At 44.5% G+C, this 20,167-nt stretch overlaps 1 protein-coding gene across 1 annotated transcript in view; it reads right to left on the reverse strand.

Moving 5' to 3' along the window:
- The window catches only part of MGAT5B (alpha-1,6-mannosylglycoprotein 6-beta-N-acetylglucosaminyltransferase B), a 130,824-nt gene that overhangs the window by 30,468 nt on the left and 80,189 nt on the right, over nt 1–20,167 (reverse strand). Inside the window, exon 13 of the mRNA XM_040435824.1 lies at nt 14,651–14,806. Coding sequence (XP_040291758.1) covers nt 14,651–14,806 — 156 coding nt within the window. The remainder of the gene's footprint in view (nt 1–14,650; nt 14,807–20,167) is intronic.

A 20,167-nucleotide genomic window follows, 5' to 3' on the forward strand; every position in this document is an offset into this window, starting at 1 on the left:
GATGCCCGTGATGAGAACATATTCCTACTACTTTACAAATCATTAGTCAGACCACACATGGAGTACTGTGTACAGTTCTGGGCTCCTGTAAAAAAGGCAGACATAGCAGAGCTGGAGAGGGTCCAGAGGAGGGCAACTAAAGTAATAACTGGAATGGGGCAACTACAGTACCCTGAAAGATTATCAAAATTAGGGTTATTCACTTTAGAAAAAAGACGACTGAGGGGAGATCTAATTAATATGTATAAATATATCAGGGGTCAGTATAGAGATCTATCCCATCATCTATTTATCCCCAGGACTGTGACTGTGACGAGGGGACATCCTCTGCGTCTGGAGGAAAGAAGGTTTGTACACAAACATAGAAAAGGATTCTTTACCGTAAGAGCAGTGAGACTATGGAACTCTCTGCCTGAGGAGGTGGTGATGGTGAGTACAATAAAGGAATTCAAGAGGGGCCTGGATGTATTTCTGGAGCGTAATAATATTACAGGCTATAGCTACTAGAGAGAGGTTGTTGATCCAGGGAGTTATTCTGATTGCCTGATTGGAGTCGGGAAGGAATTTTTTATTCCCCTAAAGTGGGGAAAATTGGCTTCTACCTCACAGGGGTTTTTTTTTTTTGCCTTCCTCTGGATCAACTTGCAGGATAACAGGCCGAACTGGATGGACAAATGTCTTTTTTCGGCCTTATGTACTATGTTACTATGTTACATTTTTGTATTTTGTACAAATCTGATCTGGAGGCTGAGGTCTCAAACGCAAATGAATTACACTACGGGTGGTGCCTTTCCACTGGCAGCATAAATGTTTTATGATTTGTGTTATTATTACTTGAGTCCTATGATGGAAAAGTCACAGTGCGTCTCATTGTCCGAATGCAAATGACAAATGGGAGGTGGAGGAGCAGTGAAGGAAGTGCTGCGTGGCTTCACTTACCCTCCCTGGTTTTCTTCTGGGCCCAGCTCTTTACGGTGTCCTGATGGCAAACAGCATAAAGACGCAGTGCATGTAGGCATGCACTATGACCTGACACTGTGCGACATCAGGTCACAGAGCAGTGCAGGCCAGAAGAAGATTTGGGAGCAGTGCGCGGCAGCACCGTTCGGAGCAAGCGAGGTAAGTTTATTTATTTTTTTAACTTCTGATCTGAGGTCTGAGGGAGGTCCGATCTGAGGCTGATGGAGGACTGATCTGAGGTTGATGGAAGTTGGTGGGGTCTTATCTAAGGCAAATGGAGCTTGAGGGTCTAATCTGATGCTGATGCAGCTTGGTGGTCTGATGAGGGTCTGATCTGAGGCTGATTGAGCTTGGGGGTCTGATGAGGGTCTGATCTGAGGCTGATTGAGCTTGGGGGTCTGATGAGGGTCTGAGCTGAGGCTGATTGAGCTTGGGGGTCTGATGAGGGTCTGAGCTGAGGTCAGATTTTTTTTGCTTTTTTTCCTCCTCCAAATTCTAGGTGCATCTTATAGTCTGAAAAATACAGTGTGTGTGTGTGTGTGTGTGTGTGTGTATATATATATATATATATATATATATATATACAGTACAGACCAAAAGTTTGGACACACCTTCTCATTCAAAGAGTTTTCTTTATTTTCATGACTATGAAAATTGTAGCTTCACACTGAAGGCATCAAAACTATGAATTAACACATGTGGAATTATATACATAACAAACAAGTGTGAAACAACTGAAAATATGTCATATTCTAGGTTCTTCAAAGTAGCCACCTTTTGCTTTGATTACTGCTTTGCACACTCTTGGCATTCTCTTGATGAGCTTCAAGAGGTAGTCCCCTGAAATGGTTTTCACTATACAGGTGTGCCCTGTCAGGTTTAATAAGTGGGATTTCTTGCCTTATAAATGGGGTTGGGACCATCAGTTGCGTTGAGGAGAAGTCAGGTGGATACACAGCTGATAGTCCTACTGAATAGACTGTTAGAATTTGTATTATGGCAAGAAAAAAGCAGCTAAATAAAGAAAAACTAGTGGCAATCATTACTTTAAGAAATGACGGTCAGTCAGTCAGCCATGAAGGAGAGTGATGGGGTGCTGCGCCAGATGACCTGGCCTCCACAGTCACTGGACCTGAACCCAATCGAGATGGTTTGGGGTGAGCTGGACCGCAGAGTGAAGGCAAAAGGGCCAACAAGTGCTAAGCATCTCTGGGAACTCCTTCAAGACTGTTGGAAGACCATTTCAGGGGACTACCTCTTGAAGCTCATCAAGAGAATGCCAAGAGTGTGCAAAGCAGTAATAAAAGAAAAAGGTGGCTACTTTGAAGAACCTAGAATATGACATATTTTCAGTTGTTTCACACTTGTTTGTTATGTATATAATTCCACATGTGTTAATTCATAGTTTTGATGCCTTCATAGTCATGAAAATAAAGAAAACTCTTTGAATGAGAAGGTGTGTCCAAACTTTTGGTCTGTACTGTATATATATAATCAGACATACTCTAAGTCAAAAAGATAAGAAAATCTTCTTGATAGAAGTTAAACTGAATTTTCCATATACAGTAATCTGGAACAGGTCAACTCCCTTGAAAACATAGCTCAGTAATTCCACATGTGACACTTTGCTATGGATAGCTTAAAGGGATTCTTTGACTTTTTCTTACTGATGATCTATCTTTTGGAACTGATCAGTGGGGGTTCGACTTGTGGGACCCCCACCAATCAGCTGTTTGAGAAGGCAGCATCGCTAGCAGTAACTTCTCGCTGCTCCCCGCAGGCCTGTGATGACACGACTATGTCACATGGCCCCGACACAGCTCAACCCCATTGAAGTGAATCACTAAGATATGCCAGCAACATCTGATGACTGGGGATGCACCGACAAAGCAAAGTGGAGCCAGGAGGGGCCGAAGTTGTCTTCTGACCTCCACTGATTGGACTTTTGTGGCATATCCCAGCCCCCTTAAACTTTATTTTAGTAGTAGTCATGAGATGAAGAGGAATTATCAGCTCCCTGAGGAATCAGACTACAGCTGCTGCCCATAGAGGTCTATGGAGGGGGGGAGGAGTATGAGGGAACAGCTGCAGAGACAGAAAGACAAGCACATAGAGATGCTGCTGCTTGTTTTAAGTGTTTTACTGTCATAGCCCAGTGCTGGATTCCCAGCTACACTGCTTAATGCTGTTATATAATGCACTCTATGCCGTTGCTAGTTCAGTTAAGGCTGCTTTCACATCTGTGCTTATTATTTCTGTTCTTCTGCTCTGCTATATAACAGCAGAATAACAAAAATAATGGAAGCAAATGGAGCCTCACAGCCCCCATTGACTATAATGGGGTCCATTCGGTTTCTGTTCAGGAGAACATTTTATTAGTGGAGAAAAAAGACCTGCATGCAGTCCTTTTTTCTCTGCTATTTTTGATTAATTCGGTGACGGAAGCCCCCAACAGAGCTTTCGACATATGTGAAAGCATCCTAAATCTGACAATTAAAGATAGAGCCTGAAGAGGGTAGAGAGATAAAAAGGCAGAAGTCATTGAATGGTCAGGACGGCTTTTCCTCATGTACACACACGTAGGCTTATTCTGAAAAGTCACAAAAAATGATAGGTACTTTAAAACTGACCAGGAAGTGATGAAATGTCTTACAACCTTAACTTTATTAAGTGTAATTAACATACAAATTATCCAATATCTAATTAAAATAAAAGGGATTCAATATCTAAATCTAGCGATACTTCAGGGACTAGATATAGAACCAATGCACCAGATGGAGGCCGTTACTTACACAGCTGTCTGACTGCACAGAAACAGAATAGTTCAGTGATTATTGGGGAGAGGGGGGCAGTAACAATGTAGGAAAATGCAATGTCTTAGTCCATTTTGTATTACAATGTGTAAATTAAATTTAAACTGACCTATTAATCAGAACTCAATGAGGCAGCAATTTGTAGCAGAGAGTGTGAGTGTATAATTTGATTCTGAATACATCCTCCACAAACTACTCCATCAACATTAATGTCAATAGGTCTTTTATGTCCAGGAAATAATTGGCTGATTGTCACTTTTGTACGTGCTATATAAAAGGCCCCTGTCTCAGAAAACCTATAGATCAAAAACCTCTTCCATCACTTAACGTGCCCTCAGATATACAGCATATTTCAGGACTCCTCTATTAATGTACATGATATGCTAGTGACCATTTTATCTAAAAAGTATTTGACAGCTCTCCTTATGTGTAAGGGTATTTTAAATATATATCTAATTACTGATTGGTTCTGTCCCCTTTAATTATATTACCTTGTATATTGCTTGTAATGTAGTAAGTTAGGGATGATAAGTTAACTTATGCAAACTCATTGTTCTGTGTCAGATGACTACCAGGCTACAATCCAGAGTGGTTAACTCACAGGACATACATACTCCACACTGGACATGCTTAGCAGGAGGGGCTGAAAGGTATAAACCTTTGTGCACAAATACAAAAAACTTAGCTCCAATGAGAACATAATCCAATTAGGATGTTGTAGGTCACTATATATCTCTTGTATTTCCATGGAGCATCAGCCATGTGCTACGTGGGTAGCATGGCGACAGGAGCTCCCCCATTGTGTTGCAGGCAAGGTGATTATGACCTGCTACACTGGTTGCAGAAATGTCTGCAGCCTGACATATTGACTCCCACTACTATGCTGGACCGTCTGTTGGCGGATGTGTTTTAGAGGGCTTTGCCATACCCTCTCCAGCACTGCATCGGCCAGGTGTCTCCTGGTAATGCCTTAGAGATGGTCGACCTGGTGGAGCGCTACGAGGCCACCAGAAATCTGCAGGCGGGTTATTTTGGGAGAGGGACAGTCAAAGCCCGGAAATCTCCACCCCAGACCCGGTGGCCGGTGCCAGCCAAACCCGCCCGGGACCTATCACCTGCAGACCCAGCCCTGGTGGTTTGCTGGCAGTGTTATGAGCCTGGACACATAAGGGCCAACTGTCCCCATTGGGGTGAACCCATGGATACCAACTATGGCTACCGCCACTCATTGTATGCCAGGAAGCTGTGTGCCACAGGTACCTCAAAGACTGTAGACAATAGCCCCCTGTGCCAGGTGGAAGTGGGGGGCACTCTGGCGGTGGCACTACTGGATTCAGGGAGCCTGGTGTCCCTGGTAAGAGCTGCCCTGGTGCAGCCTGTCGAGTATACTGGCAGAAAGGTGGGCGTTGTGTGCATTCATGGGCACATAAAGGACTATCCCACCACCCTGGTCTCTCTATCAACGGTGACCGGTAGGTGGAGTTATGAGGTGGCCGTCGCCACAAAATTACCATATGAACTAATAATTGGGATTGACTTCCGCAGTTTCCCGGCACCAACAAAAGTTACCGATACCCATGGGACAGATGTAACCCTAGCAGAGTGGACTGGCTCAGGGGGGGAGACCAGAACCCTGCGAATCTGAGTCCGAAGGGCCAGTGGTAGGGGTGACCGCCACTTCGGTGGAAGAGGGGGAGACAACCCCACTAAGTGTGATGGTGGGAGACATGGAGGACGTGCCGCTGGGCCCTGAGCTGGCAGACCTCAATGTCTTCGGGGATAATTTTGGTACGGCACAACACCGAGACCCAACCCTATCCCGAACCTGGGAAAATGTATTAATAATAGATGGTGAACCACAACAACCAGGAGCAGAGTAGCCGTTTTGTGGGTCATCAAGATATGTTGTATCGGGTAAACCAGCTACGGGGTGAGCATATTGGTGGTGCCCAAGGCGTTTTGCAAGCTTGTGTTGGAGTTAGCCCACCAACATGTTCTTGGGGGACACCTGGGCCATCAGAAAACGCAGGACAGGATTCTACAGTGGTTTTACTGGCCCAGTGTATTCAAAGAGGTGGAAGTGTATTGCAAGTCTTGCCCAACCTGCCAGATAAACAGCCCCAGCCACATTTCCGTAGTCCCCTGGTCCCTCTTCCGATTATTGAGGTTCCATTCGAGCGGATCACTATGGATCTTATAGGCCCAGTACCGAAGTCCACTAGAGGGCACCAACACATCTTGGTAGTCCTGGACTATGACACTCGGTACCCGGAGGTGGTGCCGCTGCGACATACCTCCGCCAAACTCAACTGACTGACCAAGGGACCCCTTTTATGTCCAAGGTCATGAGAGAACTCTGTAAGTTGCTCCACATAAAACAGTTGCGGACGTCCGTCTATCACCCGCAAACGGACAGCCTGGTGGAGAGGTTTAATCAAGCATTAAAAAATATGTTAAAAAGAGTGGTGTCTAAGGATGGGAGGGACTGGGATCTTCTTCTGCCCTAGAAGTGCCCCGGGCCTCTACTGGGTTCTCACCCTTCGAACTGCTATATGGCAGACACCCTCGCGGTCTGTTGGACGTGGCCAAAGAGGCGTGGGAACAACAACCCACACCACACAGAAGTGTTGTTGAGTACGTCACCCCGATGCAAGGACAGATGGAAACAGTTTTACATCTGGTTAGGGAGCATATGGAGGCAGCACAGCAAGCCCAGAGTAGGGTCTATAATCAGCAGGCTCGGGTCTGGACCTTTTACCCAGGTGATCGGGTATTGGTCCTGGTACCAACCGTAGACAGTAAGTTCCTAGCTAGGTGACAAGGGTCCTACGAGGTGCTTGGAAAAATTGGAGAGGTAGATCACAAGGTACACCAGCCAGGGAGGTGAAAGCCGGAGCAGGTGTACCATGTGAATCTGCTCAAACCCTGGAAAGATGGAGAAACCTGTACGGAAGACAGCCCAAAACCAGGGTTCCTAGGGGAAGCGGTTTCAGCTCCTCTGTCTGAAGCAAGGAAGCAGCTGCCACAGTGAAAATTGCTGACAGCCTCTCATCTAAACAGGCTCAGAAAGCCAGAGAGTTCATTATTCGAAACACTGATGTGTTCTCGGACCTTCCTGGACACACTTCCATAGTCCAACAATGACATTGTCACTGAGCCTCAGGCAAAAGTCCGGTTAAAACCATACCGGGTACCCGAGGCTCGGCGACAAGCCATCGCAGAGGAAGTGAAGCTAATGCTCTAGCTAGGTGTCATCGAAGTCAAAAAGTGAATTGGCCACTCCGATAGTCTTAATAACAAAGCTGGACGGGACATTGGGGTTCTGTAACGACTTCCACAAACTGAATGAGGTTTCCAAGTTTGACCCTTATCCCATGCCCCAAGTGGATGAGCTTATTGAGAAGTTGTGCCAAGCCCAGTATTTTTCTGTGTTGGACCTCACCAAAGGGTACTGGCAGGTACCCTTGACAGAGGCTGCCAAGGAAAAAAACAGCTTTTATCACGCCAGAGGGTCTGTATCAGTACAAGGTATTACCGTTTGGTCTACATGGCGCTCCTGCCACGTTTCAAAGGCTAATGGACACTGGGAAAGTCACCTACCCAAAGTACAGGCTGTATGGGACTCCCTTAGGAAGGCTGGCTTAACCGCTAACCCAAAAAATTGCGCAATAGGGTTAGGAGAGATCAAGTACCTGGAGTATCTAATTGGGCGCGTAATTATCAAACCTCAGGTAAACAAAGTTGAGGCAATTAGGAATTGGCCCCGACCTGTCACTACTCTGCAAGTAAAGTCGTTCCTGGGTATAGTGGGGTACTATATGAGGTTTGTCCCCAATTTTGCTACTGTCGCCGCACCATTGACAGGCCTTTTGAAGGGATGCAAGTCAGTGACGGTTCAGTGGAATGAGCAGGCGGAAAAAGCTTTCTCTGCTTTGAAGTCTGCCCTGTGTGGGTCCCCGGTATTGGTGACGCCTGACTTCAAGAGGGAGTTTGTGGTACAGACCTCTCTCAGGACATCAATGGGGAGGAACATCCTGTTGTTTTCCTGAGCCAAAAACTTACCCCAGCCGAGACTAGGCACAGTATAGTGGAGAGAGAGTGCCTGGCCATCAAATGGGCACTCGAGTCTCTCCGCTATTACCTGTTGGGGCGAAAGTTCCGTCTGGTGACCAACCACTCCCCTCTCAAGTGGATGAGTCAGGCTAAAGAGAGGAATACTCGGGTCACCAGGTGGTTCTTGTCATTACAAAACTTAAAATTTTCCGTGGAACATAGGACAGGCAGGTTACAGGGAAACACAGATGTCCTGTCCCGGGTATACTGTCTGGCTGGTGTTCACCCCCTTAGGGTTGAACAAAGGGGGGAGGTATGTAGGAAGGCGCAAGGGGCCATCATTGTATGTGTCACTGAGATTCCTGGCCTTGGTGAGGTAAGAGCCGGTAGTTTTAAGTGTCAGCGGCAGCTAGTGCTGACTGACATTGTTTGTTGTTAGTATGGGTCCACTAGCCTGTCTACCAGAGCAAAACCCCACAATATCAAGAGCCTAACCTAGCTAAAGACACTACAAGATCTTGCAGACCATCAGTCAATGGTTGCTCTCAGGAAAAATGCTGATTATAGATTTTCAAGTCCGATCTTTTTGTTTCTTTCTCAGGTGAATTGCACTAGAGGTTTCTGACAACAAATTGTGGTCTCTGACAACAAGTACCATGTACATTCTGCCAAGCTGAAGACACATGCTATTCTTTTCCATAGATAGCATATCGTAGCTTATAATAGAAATACAGTGCCTTGCAAAAGTATTCACCCTTCCTTGACTTTTTCGCATTTTGTTACATTACAGCCTTAAGTTCAATGTTTTGTTAATCTAAATTTTATGTGATGGATCAGAACACAATAGTCTAAGTTGGTGAAGTGAAATGAGAAAAATATATTAATAAGGCCTCATGCACACGACAGTGGTTTTTCTCGGCCTCCGTTCCGTTTTTTTTGCGGATAGGATGGGGACCCATTCATTTCAATGGGTCAGCAAAAAAAATTTTGATAGTTCATCCGTTTGTGTTCCGCGTCTGTTGTCCGTGTTTCCCTTCAGCAAAAAAAATAGTGCATGTCCTACTTTTTTCACATTTGCAGACAAGGATAGGCATTTATTACAAGGGATCTGTGGAGAAAAACGGATCCTCCCCAAAAAACGGATGCCGCATCCGTTTTTTTTATTGAACGCACAATTTGCATACGGAAAAAAACAACTGTCGTGTGCATGAGGCCTAAAACTATTGTTTAGAAATATGTCAAATTGTTATTCACTGGCGCTTAGTCTTAGTATTTTATTTCTAACGCTGCGGTACCGCAGTAGTATCGCCACTACTGCAAAGAGACACAAAATGATAAAATTATTATGGTTCCGCGCAATGCTATCGCTCACTCTTCAACACTATAAACAGGAATGGCCGTGCATACACCGTATTGCTTTCAAATATGTAAATGCATACCTGCTTCAGCTTCGCTGTATTTCTTTTGCACGTGCCAAGTATCTTGCTATATATGTACAATTGTGTTCAAAATTATTGAACCCCCAATGCTGTAAAGGGTTTTAGGGAATTTAGTGTACATTTGTAATTGTGTTCAGAATGAAATCTTACAAGGACTTTTTAAAGAACCAAATGCAACTAAAATGACATCAATTGTTTTTGTAATACAGTATTAAATGTTTTTTTTTTGTGATTTCTTCATTGACACAATTATTCAACCCCTTAAAGACTACCACTCTTAAGAACAGAGGTTCATTCAAGTGTTTTCGATCAGGTATTGAAAACACCTGTGGATGTCAAGGAGCAGCAATCAAGCATAATAAGCACCAATTAGGCAGATTTAAAAGGACTGTGATACTCAGCTCCTTCAAGACATTTACTGGTGTGTTTACAAACATGCTGAAGTCAAGAGAATGGTCCAGGAAGACAAGAGAAGAGGTGATTTCTCTTCACAGGAAGGGCAATGGCTATGAGAAGATTGCAAAGATGTTAAACATACCAAGAGACACCATAGGAAACATCATTTGCAAATTCAAGGCAAAGGGCACTGTTGAAACGCTACCTGGTCGTGGCAGAAAGAAGATGCTGACTTCGACTGCTGTGCGCTACCTGAAGTGCAAAGTGGAGAAAAGTCCCTGTGTGACTGCTGAGGAACTGAAAAAAGATTTGTCAGATGTGGGTACTGAAGTTTCAGCTCAGACAATAAGGCGCACACTGCGTAATGAAGGCCTCCATGCCAGAACTCCCAGGCGCACCCCCTTGCTGTCTCCAAAGAATAAGAAGAGTCGACTGCAGTATGCCAAAAGTCATGTGGACAAACCACAAAAGTGTTCTGTGGACTGATGAAACAAAATTAGAACTGTTTGGGCCCATGGATCAACGCTATGTTTGGAGGAGGAAGAACAAGGCCTATGAAGAAAAGAACACCTTGCCTACTGTGAAGCATGGCGGGGGGTCAATCATGCTTTGGGGCTGTTTTGCTTCTACAGGTACAGGGAAGCTTCAGCATGTGCAAGGTACCATGAATTCTCTTCAGTACCAGGAAATATTGGATGAAAATGTGATGCAGTCCGTCACAAACCTGAGGCTTGGGAGACGTTGGACCTTTCAACAGGACAATGATCCCAAGCATACCTCCAAGTCCACTAGAGCATGGTTGCAGATTAAGGGCTGGAACATTTTGAAGTGGCCATCGCAGTCACCAGACTTAAATCCGATTGAGAACCTCTGGTGGGACTTAAAGAAAGCAGTTGCAGCGCGCAAGCCTAAGAATGTGACTGAACTGGAGGCTTTTGCCCATGAAGAATGGGCGAAGATACCCGTAGATCGCTGCAAGACACTTGTGTCAAGCTATGCTTCACGTTTAAAAGCTGTTATAACTGGTAAAGGATGTTGTATTAAGTACTAAGATTGAATGTCACTTGGGGGTTGAATTAAACTGATAATGATGTGAGCACAGAAAATACATTTGTGGTTATTTCATTATAAATGTTATGTTATATTTGTCTGACTTACAAGTGCCTCTTTGATTTAATTGTAAACAAGATGACTGAAATGATCAAAATCAATGTCAAACTGGCCAAAACACTCAATTTCAGTGGGGGTTGAATAATTTTGAACACAACTGTAGGTGTATATAGTAGTGGGATAAAGAGCCTAGTCTTCAGCACGAGCTTGCCCCAGCCTGTGGCAATGCTCAAAGTTTGAATACTAGTTCGCACTCGGTTTCGGTTTCGAGCGCTGTGTCACGGCACTGAACTAGTGACTAGTAATATCCACCAAGTGAGTGTGATAAGGTCTGTACAGATTTTCTGCCTTTGGATGCCAACAAGCATGTTTTCATCCTCTGACAGCAAACAGAGATCTTGAACATAGTGAAGAATCAAAGCATGTTTTTTTTTTTTTTACAGTAGATTGCTAAATCCCTTTATGAATTCCTGTTACTTAAACAAGTCATCTCCAGACACCAGTTGCCATAAGGCTGCTGTAAATCAAACCTGTGATTGTCCAGTTTCCTATATTGATGATCTATCCTCAGGATAGGTCATCAATATCAGATTGGCAGGGGATCCGACTCGCTAGTCAGTTGAGAGCGCTGCATTTAATTCAGGGCTCGACAAATCCCAGGCGCCAGGTCGCCATGGCGACCAGGAATTTAGTCCTGGCGCTTGGGTATTTGTCAGCCCGTTTTCAAAGGTGCCCGGGCGATGGGTGCGGAGCTGCCGTTCTGTCCGGAGGCAGCACCGTGTGAAACAGCTCCGTCACAGCACACAATAGCAGAGACGCTGGCAGGGCCGCTGATAGGCCAGTACAGCTGGCCCAGTTGTACCGGGCCCGGCTGGCAGGGGGGCCCGGGCTGCCGACTCCCGAGCCATTTTAATTTTTTTGCTGTCAGTGGGCTGGCTCCAGTAACAGCAGGCAGTGTGGGGGCGGCGCTCACTCACTGACGTCACACGCCTGCTCCTCCCACTAGGCGGCGCAGGCGCGTGACGTCAGTGAGTGAGCGCTGCCGCCCGCACTTGTTACTGGAGGCTGGAGGGTGGAGGGAGGAGGCAGGAGCTGAATGTAAGGTAGTATTTTAGTAAAGAGATGAGCGCTGTGCCTGTGCTAAAATTAAAGTTACTGTCTGCAGCCTGCACGGCTGCACCGATTTATTAATGTATACTACTGTGAGTGGCGGGGGGGGATCTATATGGATGACGTCATGACGGCACTGTTATAGGGAGGGCGGGGGATCCGTGGATGGCACTGTTATGGGGGGGGGGGTCTGTCATGTGGATGACACTTATGGGGGGGGCCGGGGGGTCTGTGGATGACACTTATGGGGGGGATCTGTGGATGGCACCATTATGGAGGGGGATCTGTGGATGACACTGTTATGGGGGGGATCTGTGGATGACACTGTTATGGGGGGATCTGTGGATGACTGTTATGGGGGGGATCTGTGGATGGCACTGTTATGGAGGGTATCTGTGAATGGCACTGTTATGGAGGGGTATCTGTGGATGACACATAGCATAAGATGCTATATACGGTATGTGTCATCCACAGATCCCCCTCTATAACAGTGCCATCCACAGATCCCCCCATAACAGTGCCATCCACAGATCCCCCCATAACAGTGCCATCCACAGATCCCCTCCATAACAGTGCCATCCACAGATCCTCTCCATAACAGTGCCATCCACAGATCCCCTCCATAACAGTGCCATCCACAGATCCCCTCCATAACAGTGCCATCCACAGATCTTCTCCATAACAGTGCCATCCACAGATCCCCCCATAACAGTGCCATCCACAGATCCCCCCATAACAGTGCCATCCACAGATCCCCTCCATAACAGTGCCATCCACAGATCCTCTCCATAACAGTGCCATCCACAGATCCCCTCCATAACAGTGCCATCCACAGATCCCCTCCATAACAGTGCCATCCACAGATCCCCTCCATAACAGTGCCATCCACAGATCCCCTCCATAACAGTGCCATCCACAGATCCCCTCCATAACAGTGCCATCCACAGATCCCCTCCATAAAAGTGCCATTCACAGATCCCCTCCATAACAGTGCCATTCACAGATCCCCTCCATAACAGCGCCATTCACAGACGACCCCCCAGCGCCATAAATATCACTTGTAGACAAATCTGCATGTTGTTTCAAGGCGGCGTCTGGGGAGGGGCCAAGGGCGGGGCCAGAGGTGTGGCTGAAGGAGGGATCAGGGGGTGGAGCTGAAGGGGGCCCCGTCATGTATGCTGTACGGGGCCCCATGATTTCTATCAGCGGCCCTGGACGCTGGCAGCAGGGAGGGGAGGGACTGGGGAGGAGTGTAATCTGATCCTAGAGTGGAAGCTGCTTCTGCCAGCCCCTCCCCTCCCCGCCCACCAACCAATCAGAGCTGAGGCGAGGCAAGGCAAGCACTAGCAGCACTGAGTCACTGACACAAGTACAGGGAATCGAATGAGTCACAGGTTAAGAATCTAAAGATCCGACTCAGTTAGTGACTCATTCGATTCTTTGAGTTAAAAGAACAGTCAGTCAGACTCTAGAACAGTTTACACTGAGGCTGTGGCTGATGCTTTCGCAGCAGTGATAAGATTAAGGGACAGGAGCAGAGATATGAGAGAAGTGACAGGACACAGTTTAGATTACAGTTTGAATCAACCCTTTAGGATCAAATTGGCTTCTCAAGGAGATCTATATGTTAAAGGCATCCCCCCTTCTGTCTCATTCAGTAGCTATAGAACTAAGGGTACTTTCACACTTGCGGCAGGATGGATCCGGCAGGCTGTTTACCCTGTCGGATCCGTCCTTCCGCTGTTTCGCCGGACCGCAGCTCTGTCCCCATTGACTATAATGGGGGCAGAGCTCTGGCGCAGCACGGCAGTGCATGGTGAAAGGCCGCCGGACTAAAAGTACTGCATGTCCAACTTTAGTCCGGCGGCCTCTCACCGCGAACTGCCGTGCTGCGCCGGAGCTCCGCCCCCGTCCCCATTATAGTCAATAGGGTCCGGGGACGGAGCGGCGGTATATGTAACATGGTATACAGCATTATTGGGGGGGCTCTATGGAGAAGTGGGGGGGGGGCACTATGGGGGCACCTACTAGGGGCTTTATGATGCGGCTCCGCCTGGCTCCTAACTTTTTTAGCTGGCTCCTAGATTCCAAGGAAATTTGTCAAGTCCTGATTTAATTCACTGTTTACCTGCTCGGCATCGCAGCAGCAAGCAGGGTAATTACAGCTTCTCCATCCAATCCAGTTTAATGGGAAGGAGCAGTTGTAGTTACACTCCATCCGTCCCATTCAAGTGAATGGGATGGGAAAGCTATAATTACACTTGTTCACCTCTGCAGGATAGGTCATCAATATCAGTTCATCAATATCATATTGGTAGGGGGCTCCCTAACGATCAGCCACTGCACCAGAACCTACACAGTGTAAGATATGAAACAAAAGGCTCCGTACACTGTTTCGTTTCTGATGACAGCATACTACAGCTCAGCATCCATTTAAATGAATGGGGCTGAGCTGCGCCTAAGCCACATGACCGATAGTTGTGGCATCACTGGAATATGGAAAGCATCGAGAAGGCCACTGCGCTCACAGGGGTTCTAGCCCTTCTCAAATAGCTGATCGGCAGGGATCCCAGGTGTCGGACCCCACCACTGATCAGATGCTGATGACCTATCCAGAGGATGTCATTAGTTACAAAGAGTCAGATAACCCCTTTAATCTGACAGATCCGCTTTGAAGATCTGAGCAAACCGTTTCTTTGTCTCTTCCTTCTCTCTGGCCTTATATCTGTGACCCACAACTTGTTGCTTGCCCTACAACACATCTCCTACCTTGGCCTTCTTCAGCAGCTGCTGTAGATCCTGCTGTGGCAGCAAGCCGTGGTTTTTAACAAAGGCAGGAACTTCAGGGGGCCTCTGGGTCTCGAAGTAAACGGTCCCGTGCACTTCCATGTGCTTGTGTAACACGGCCAGAAACTTTTCTTTACCCTAGAAAAAGGGGATGTCCCATTAACTGCAGTGGTTGGAACAGTCCGTGCTTATATGCCATGTGGACAGCACACATTTAATTCAGTCCAATAATGCAGAACATCAGGACGAATACTAACTTGGGGAATATTGGGGAATATAGAGGAAAGAGGACCAAATCCAGAGCAAATCCACAGCAAAATCCACATTAATTACATTATTTTACAGATGTTTCTATTGCTTAATAGCAAAATCCATGGTAGATTGTTCTGCAGAAATTTACATTCCGCCTGGATGTACCCTTAAAGGGGTTATCCAAAGTCTAACATGTTCCCCCCAATTCCTGGGTCCCTGATATAGATTATACTTACCCCGCTTCCCGGCACCTGCGCAGCTCCTGATCCCCGCACGACCGCTGCTGCATTGGGGGGCGAAGCCAATAGCAGGCCACGACAGGGATGAGCCTCTGTAGCATCACGGGTGATGTTAGGGAGGCTCGTCCCCATCGCGGCCTGCTATTGGCTGCTTCCCCCATTGCCCGATGTTTTGATCAGTGCGACGGGGACATGTAGCGGTGGCCGTTTGGGAATCAGGAGCAACACGGGTGCCAGGAAGCGGGGAAAGTATAATCTATATGAGGGGCCTCGGCATTTGGGTGCATGTTTTAGACATTGGATAGTGTCGGGGGGTAATAATTCAATTAAGAATTATTAATTATGGTCATAAAAATAATTAATCATAAAAAAATAAAATTTATAAAATTTGTTATAAATTCTTAAAATCATGACCTGGTGAATTGTAGACAACCTAATTGATACAATTAACATCTGAGTCCGACTATTTCCTCAGATAAATAAGTTCTTTTTGACGTGAGATGATGTTAATGATAAAATGTAGTTCTAATACACAAGTATGCAGATTTATTGGTTACAGGGTTATAAACATATATAAGTAAATAAACACAATGATACATGCAAATGAATATATATAGCGTTAATATAAAGCATTACAAGCTTAACAATACATGTGAGTGGAAATAACTTGTCACATTATAACCAAGCTATTATTAGGTTAGGATATCAAAATATGAACATAAGTTATATACATCACTGCTGTTCAGAGAAAACCTTATGATATCAAGATGGGCATGTCTAATCCTAGACATCAATATAGAATGCTAAATACATTCTGCCCCCCTTAACCAACTACACATCACATGGCTTCAGGCATGGGCAAATCCATCCAAGGATATAACTTAGAAGAGATAACTGTATCCTTCCGCCCCATCCTGGACTATTTTCACATATATAACATTGGTAAGACTATTAAGACAAATAACAGGGATCTAGGATTTTGCTAGACCATATCTTAAATGGGAAGGACTTGAAATAAGTTCTTCCTGTGGGAATCCATCACTTAGCTTGGCGAAGAATGTTCTATTAATATATATATATATATATATATATATATAAGCAATTATTTAATGCTTTGCTAAATTATGAGTCTAGATTCTTCAGCAGGTAGAATGAAGCCTCACAATATCCTAAGACTACATCTCAATATGGAGATGATCAATTAATTTAATTATTTATTTATTCGCCAATCTAGATGGTATAATTTTACCCACACTATCAAATTAGTCTTAATAAAATGAAATATCATTTTCTGTGTCTCTTACCAAGTCCTAGTAGGAATCTTACTTCTGCTCCTAGGAAAGCTGGGTGGTCCATCATAGCACATCTCACCATGGCTTTCATCTTGATAAACCTCAACTTCTCTTCTCTTTCTCCTTTCTCCTTCTCTTTTCTCTCTACCTCCTGTGTATGGCTTATGATCCCAAACTTATCAGTTAGACACACCTTCCTAGTTTGGAACTTTCCAATCATTGTCGAATGGGCGTGACCATTGATAAAAAATGTGACATCATAACCTTACCCAGAATGCACTTTTGCTACTGTTGTATTGTCACCTACTGATACATAGGTGGCACTGCTGTATAAGCTATCTGCATCATAGTATAAAGGGTTAACTTATGTAAGTCTGAATACACATTTTGACCTTAGAAGCTTTAATTCACAGCCATAGGGATTAATTCTGACACTTGTAGCAATTAGAGACAGACCTCTAGGCGTCTCTTTAAACGTTTCTCACACTTAATTTATGGATCGTAAACGGCCTTGTTTTCTCAGAGATATCAGTACCTCCTCTGTCATACCAAAGATGTGATTAATTGTTACAAAACACACATCTTCACAGACACTCTTCTAATGAGAAATATATACAATATACTGGATACATGTTGTCTTCGTAACATATAACAATATAATATAAAGTAATATATATATGTCCTACTGATTGTCTTATGCTAAGGACTAACTAAGGCTCATTAAATGAATACATACATATTATATATTTTGCTTCATTAATAAATGCCTAATTGTATAGGTAATTATCACCAGCTGCATAGAGCTTATCTTTACCTCCCGTCATAAATTTAAAAGTAGACAAGGAGAGGCCTCTTCTCAGACTGGTATATTCATGGGAAGGATAACACTGAAGAGTATAAACCTTTGTGTGACCTTAAATTGGCCTACTCAAGACATACAAAATTGCAACTATAGTCGAGCATGGCTCTTAAAGGCAATGAACATCCATTTTGACAATAATGAATTGGATATGAATGCATTTACCTATGAAAAGGCACAACAATAGCCCATTTAATGAGGACCTGTCACCTCTTCTGACATGCCTGTTATAGCAACTACTTGAATTGCACATGTAATAACAATTCCGGAGCATCTATTGCTATGACTCTATGATGTACTATTCCTTTATTATTCCTGATAGAAATTATGAATGAATTACTACCAGTTTGCAATGAAGATCCAGAGGAGGCTTACCAATTGGGAGTGTGTTCCTGCACAGTATGACACTAACAGCACTGACTGGATAGTGTCAGACTGGTAACACCCAGCTGGACCTTCACTACAAACTGCTAGTAATTCATTTGCATAGCTTCTAGCAGGAATAATAAAGGAATGGCATAACATAGAGTCATAAGAATAGATGCTGCGGAATTGTTATTACATGAGGTATGCAAGAGACATGTCAGCAGAGGGGACATGTCCTCTTTAAGAAGCGTCTGTCCTTCTCTGGTATTTTCTATCCTCTGTTCTCCATATTTCTACCTACCTATTCATTGCAGTTTTCACGCATCATTTAGCAACTCGACAATCTAGACATCACTGTCAACATTTCAATGCAAGATGGATCAATGTCATGCCTATAAGAGTGGCAGATGAGGGATTAGATATAAATTCCTACCTGCAACTGTGCAACGTCACCAGGGAAGAATCCATGGGAGAAAGAGAGAGGCGCGTGAGTAGTTTGAAAGAAATGGAGGAGGAATTAGCTTGTGATGAGGCAAATATGATGAAAATGCTTGTAAGACAGAGAACATTACATGGAAGGATGGTGAAATGAGCAGAATGGAACCAATGTGCAGAACAGTTTTGACAAACCATTTTTTATTAACCATTTTTTCTGGTAGACCAAGAAATTTTTTTCATCTGCGTTCTCTTTACTACCTTAATATGGCATGACATATACTAATATGCAGTGATGAAACGTATACACTACAGCACTCCGAGCAAAGCCTGGTAGTGAATGGGATGGATGGGATACTGAAGTATAGTAAATGGCAGCACACACAACAAATAATGGGCTGTAATATTTCCTAACTAATTCAACACTAAAGTAGAAGACATATAATAAAATTAGGGATGAGCGAATCGACTTCGGATGAAACATCCGAAGTCGATTCGCATAAAACTTTGTTTTAATACTGTAGGGAGCAAGCAAGGTACCACTTGGAACCGAACCCGAGTTCGGGAAATGTTTTTTTACACTATAAATCAATTTCAGAAGTTATTTTGAGACTTCGCAAAATAATAACCGGCTCATCGGAGCCAATACATTCTAATACTGTACGGAGTGCTCGCTCCTTACAGTATAGAAACAACGTTTTATGCGAATCAACTTCGGATGTTTCACCCGAAGTCGATTCGCTCATCCCTAAATAAAATATTATATAAATTTATGATTCATGTATCGCTAGGATATGCCTCTAATGTCTGATAGGTGTGGATCCAACCTATGGGACCTGCACCTATCTTTAGAACGGAGCCTGCCAAGTGAAGGAGGGTGCACCACTCATGCACATCCACCCTTCATTCATTCCTATGGGAGTGACAAAAATAGCTAGCCAGCCCAACAGAAATGAATAAAGCGGTGGCTGCGCTGCGCTTCCCATTCATTTTAAATCAGACAGCCGAAAATAGCCGAGCATGCCGCTTGGCTATTTTCAATGCTCCCACAGGAATGAACGGAGGGCTGCCACGTATGCAAGCTGCACCCTTCTTCACTTAGCGGGCTCCTAGCGATATGCCCCCAATGTCTGAGGTGAGACAACCCCTTTAACACTGTAAACTAAACAAAGAACTAAGCAAATGCTTCAGCATTGTGGGGACAGTACATAAGCTACTATCTGCACATTTTTTGAGGCACCTACGTATCTTTAAATGCAAATTCAGATTGGAGACATAGCTTTTACAGTCTATGGACAGGAACCTTAAAAAGGCTGTATCAAATTTTACCTCCAACGGTCCAGAACATGTCATGTAAAGGTTAGAAACTTTCTAATATATGTTATTACAAAAAAATACCTCAGGCTTTTCTTCTCTTCCTACTTTATTGTTTACTTTCTCTGAATCCAGTAATAAAATCTGTGCATAAAGCAGAGAGGAAACCAATTTGCTGCTTCACTAAGAGATCAGGTTACAGATGCTGCTCTGGAGACTAGCTGCTATAATGTCTCCCATGCACATTACACAGAGAATAGAGGAGATCCTGCTCCCCTACCTTATTCTATCACACAGAGGACATGATACAGCAGTACAGTGCAGTGCTGTTCTGAATTCAGCACTGGGAGGAGATACTAAAAAAGAAAATACTAGAAAAAGCTAAATTTTTCTGTCACTGTCTGCAACTGCTCCCACCTTTCCATCCTATCCCCTTTCTATGGGCAGCAGCTATGACCTGATCTCTCAGTAAAGCTGAAAATCTTTATCTGCCTCCTGTGTATGGATATTATCACTGAAATTATCACTGAATTAAGAGTAAGTGAACAGTGCAAGAGGCAAGGGGAGATGAGTAATTTTCTTGCAATAACATATGTTATAAAGTTTCTCATCTGTATAAGAGATCTCTTCCATGACCTGCTGATAAATCAGGACTGTGACAAGAGGACAACCTCTACATCTCGAGGAAAGAAGGGTTCTCCATCAACATATAAGATGATTCTTTACGGTAAGAGCAGTGAGA

Source organism: Bufo bufo, chromosome 6 (assembly GCF_905171765.1).
Source record: "Bufo bufo chromosome 6, aBufBuf1.1, whole genome shotgun sequence".
NCBI lineage: Eukaryota > Metazoa > Chordata > Amphibia > Anura > Bufonidae > Bufo > Bufo bufo.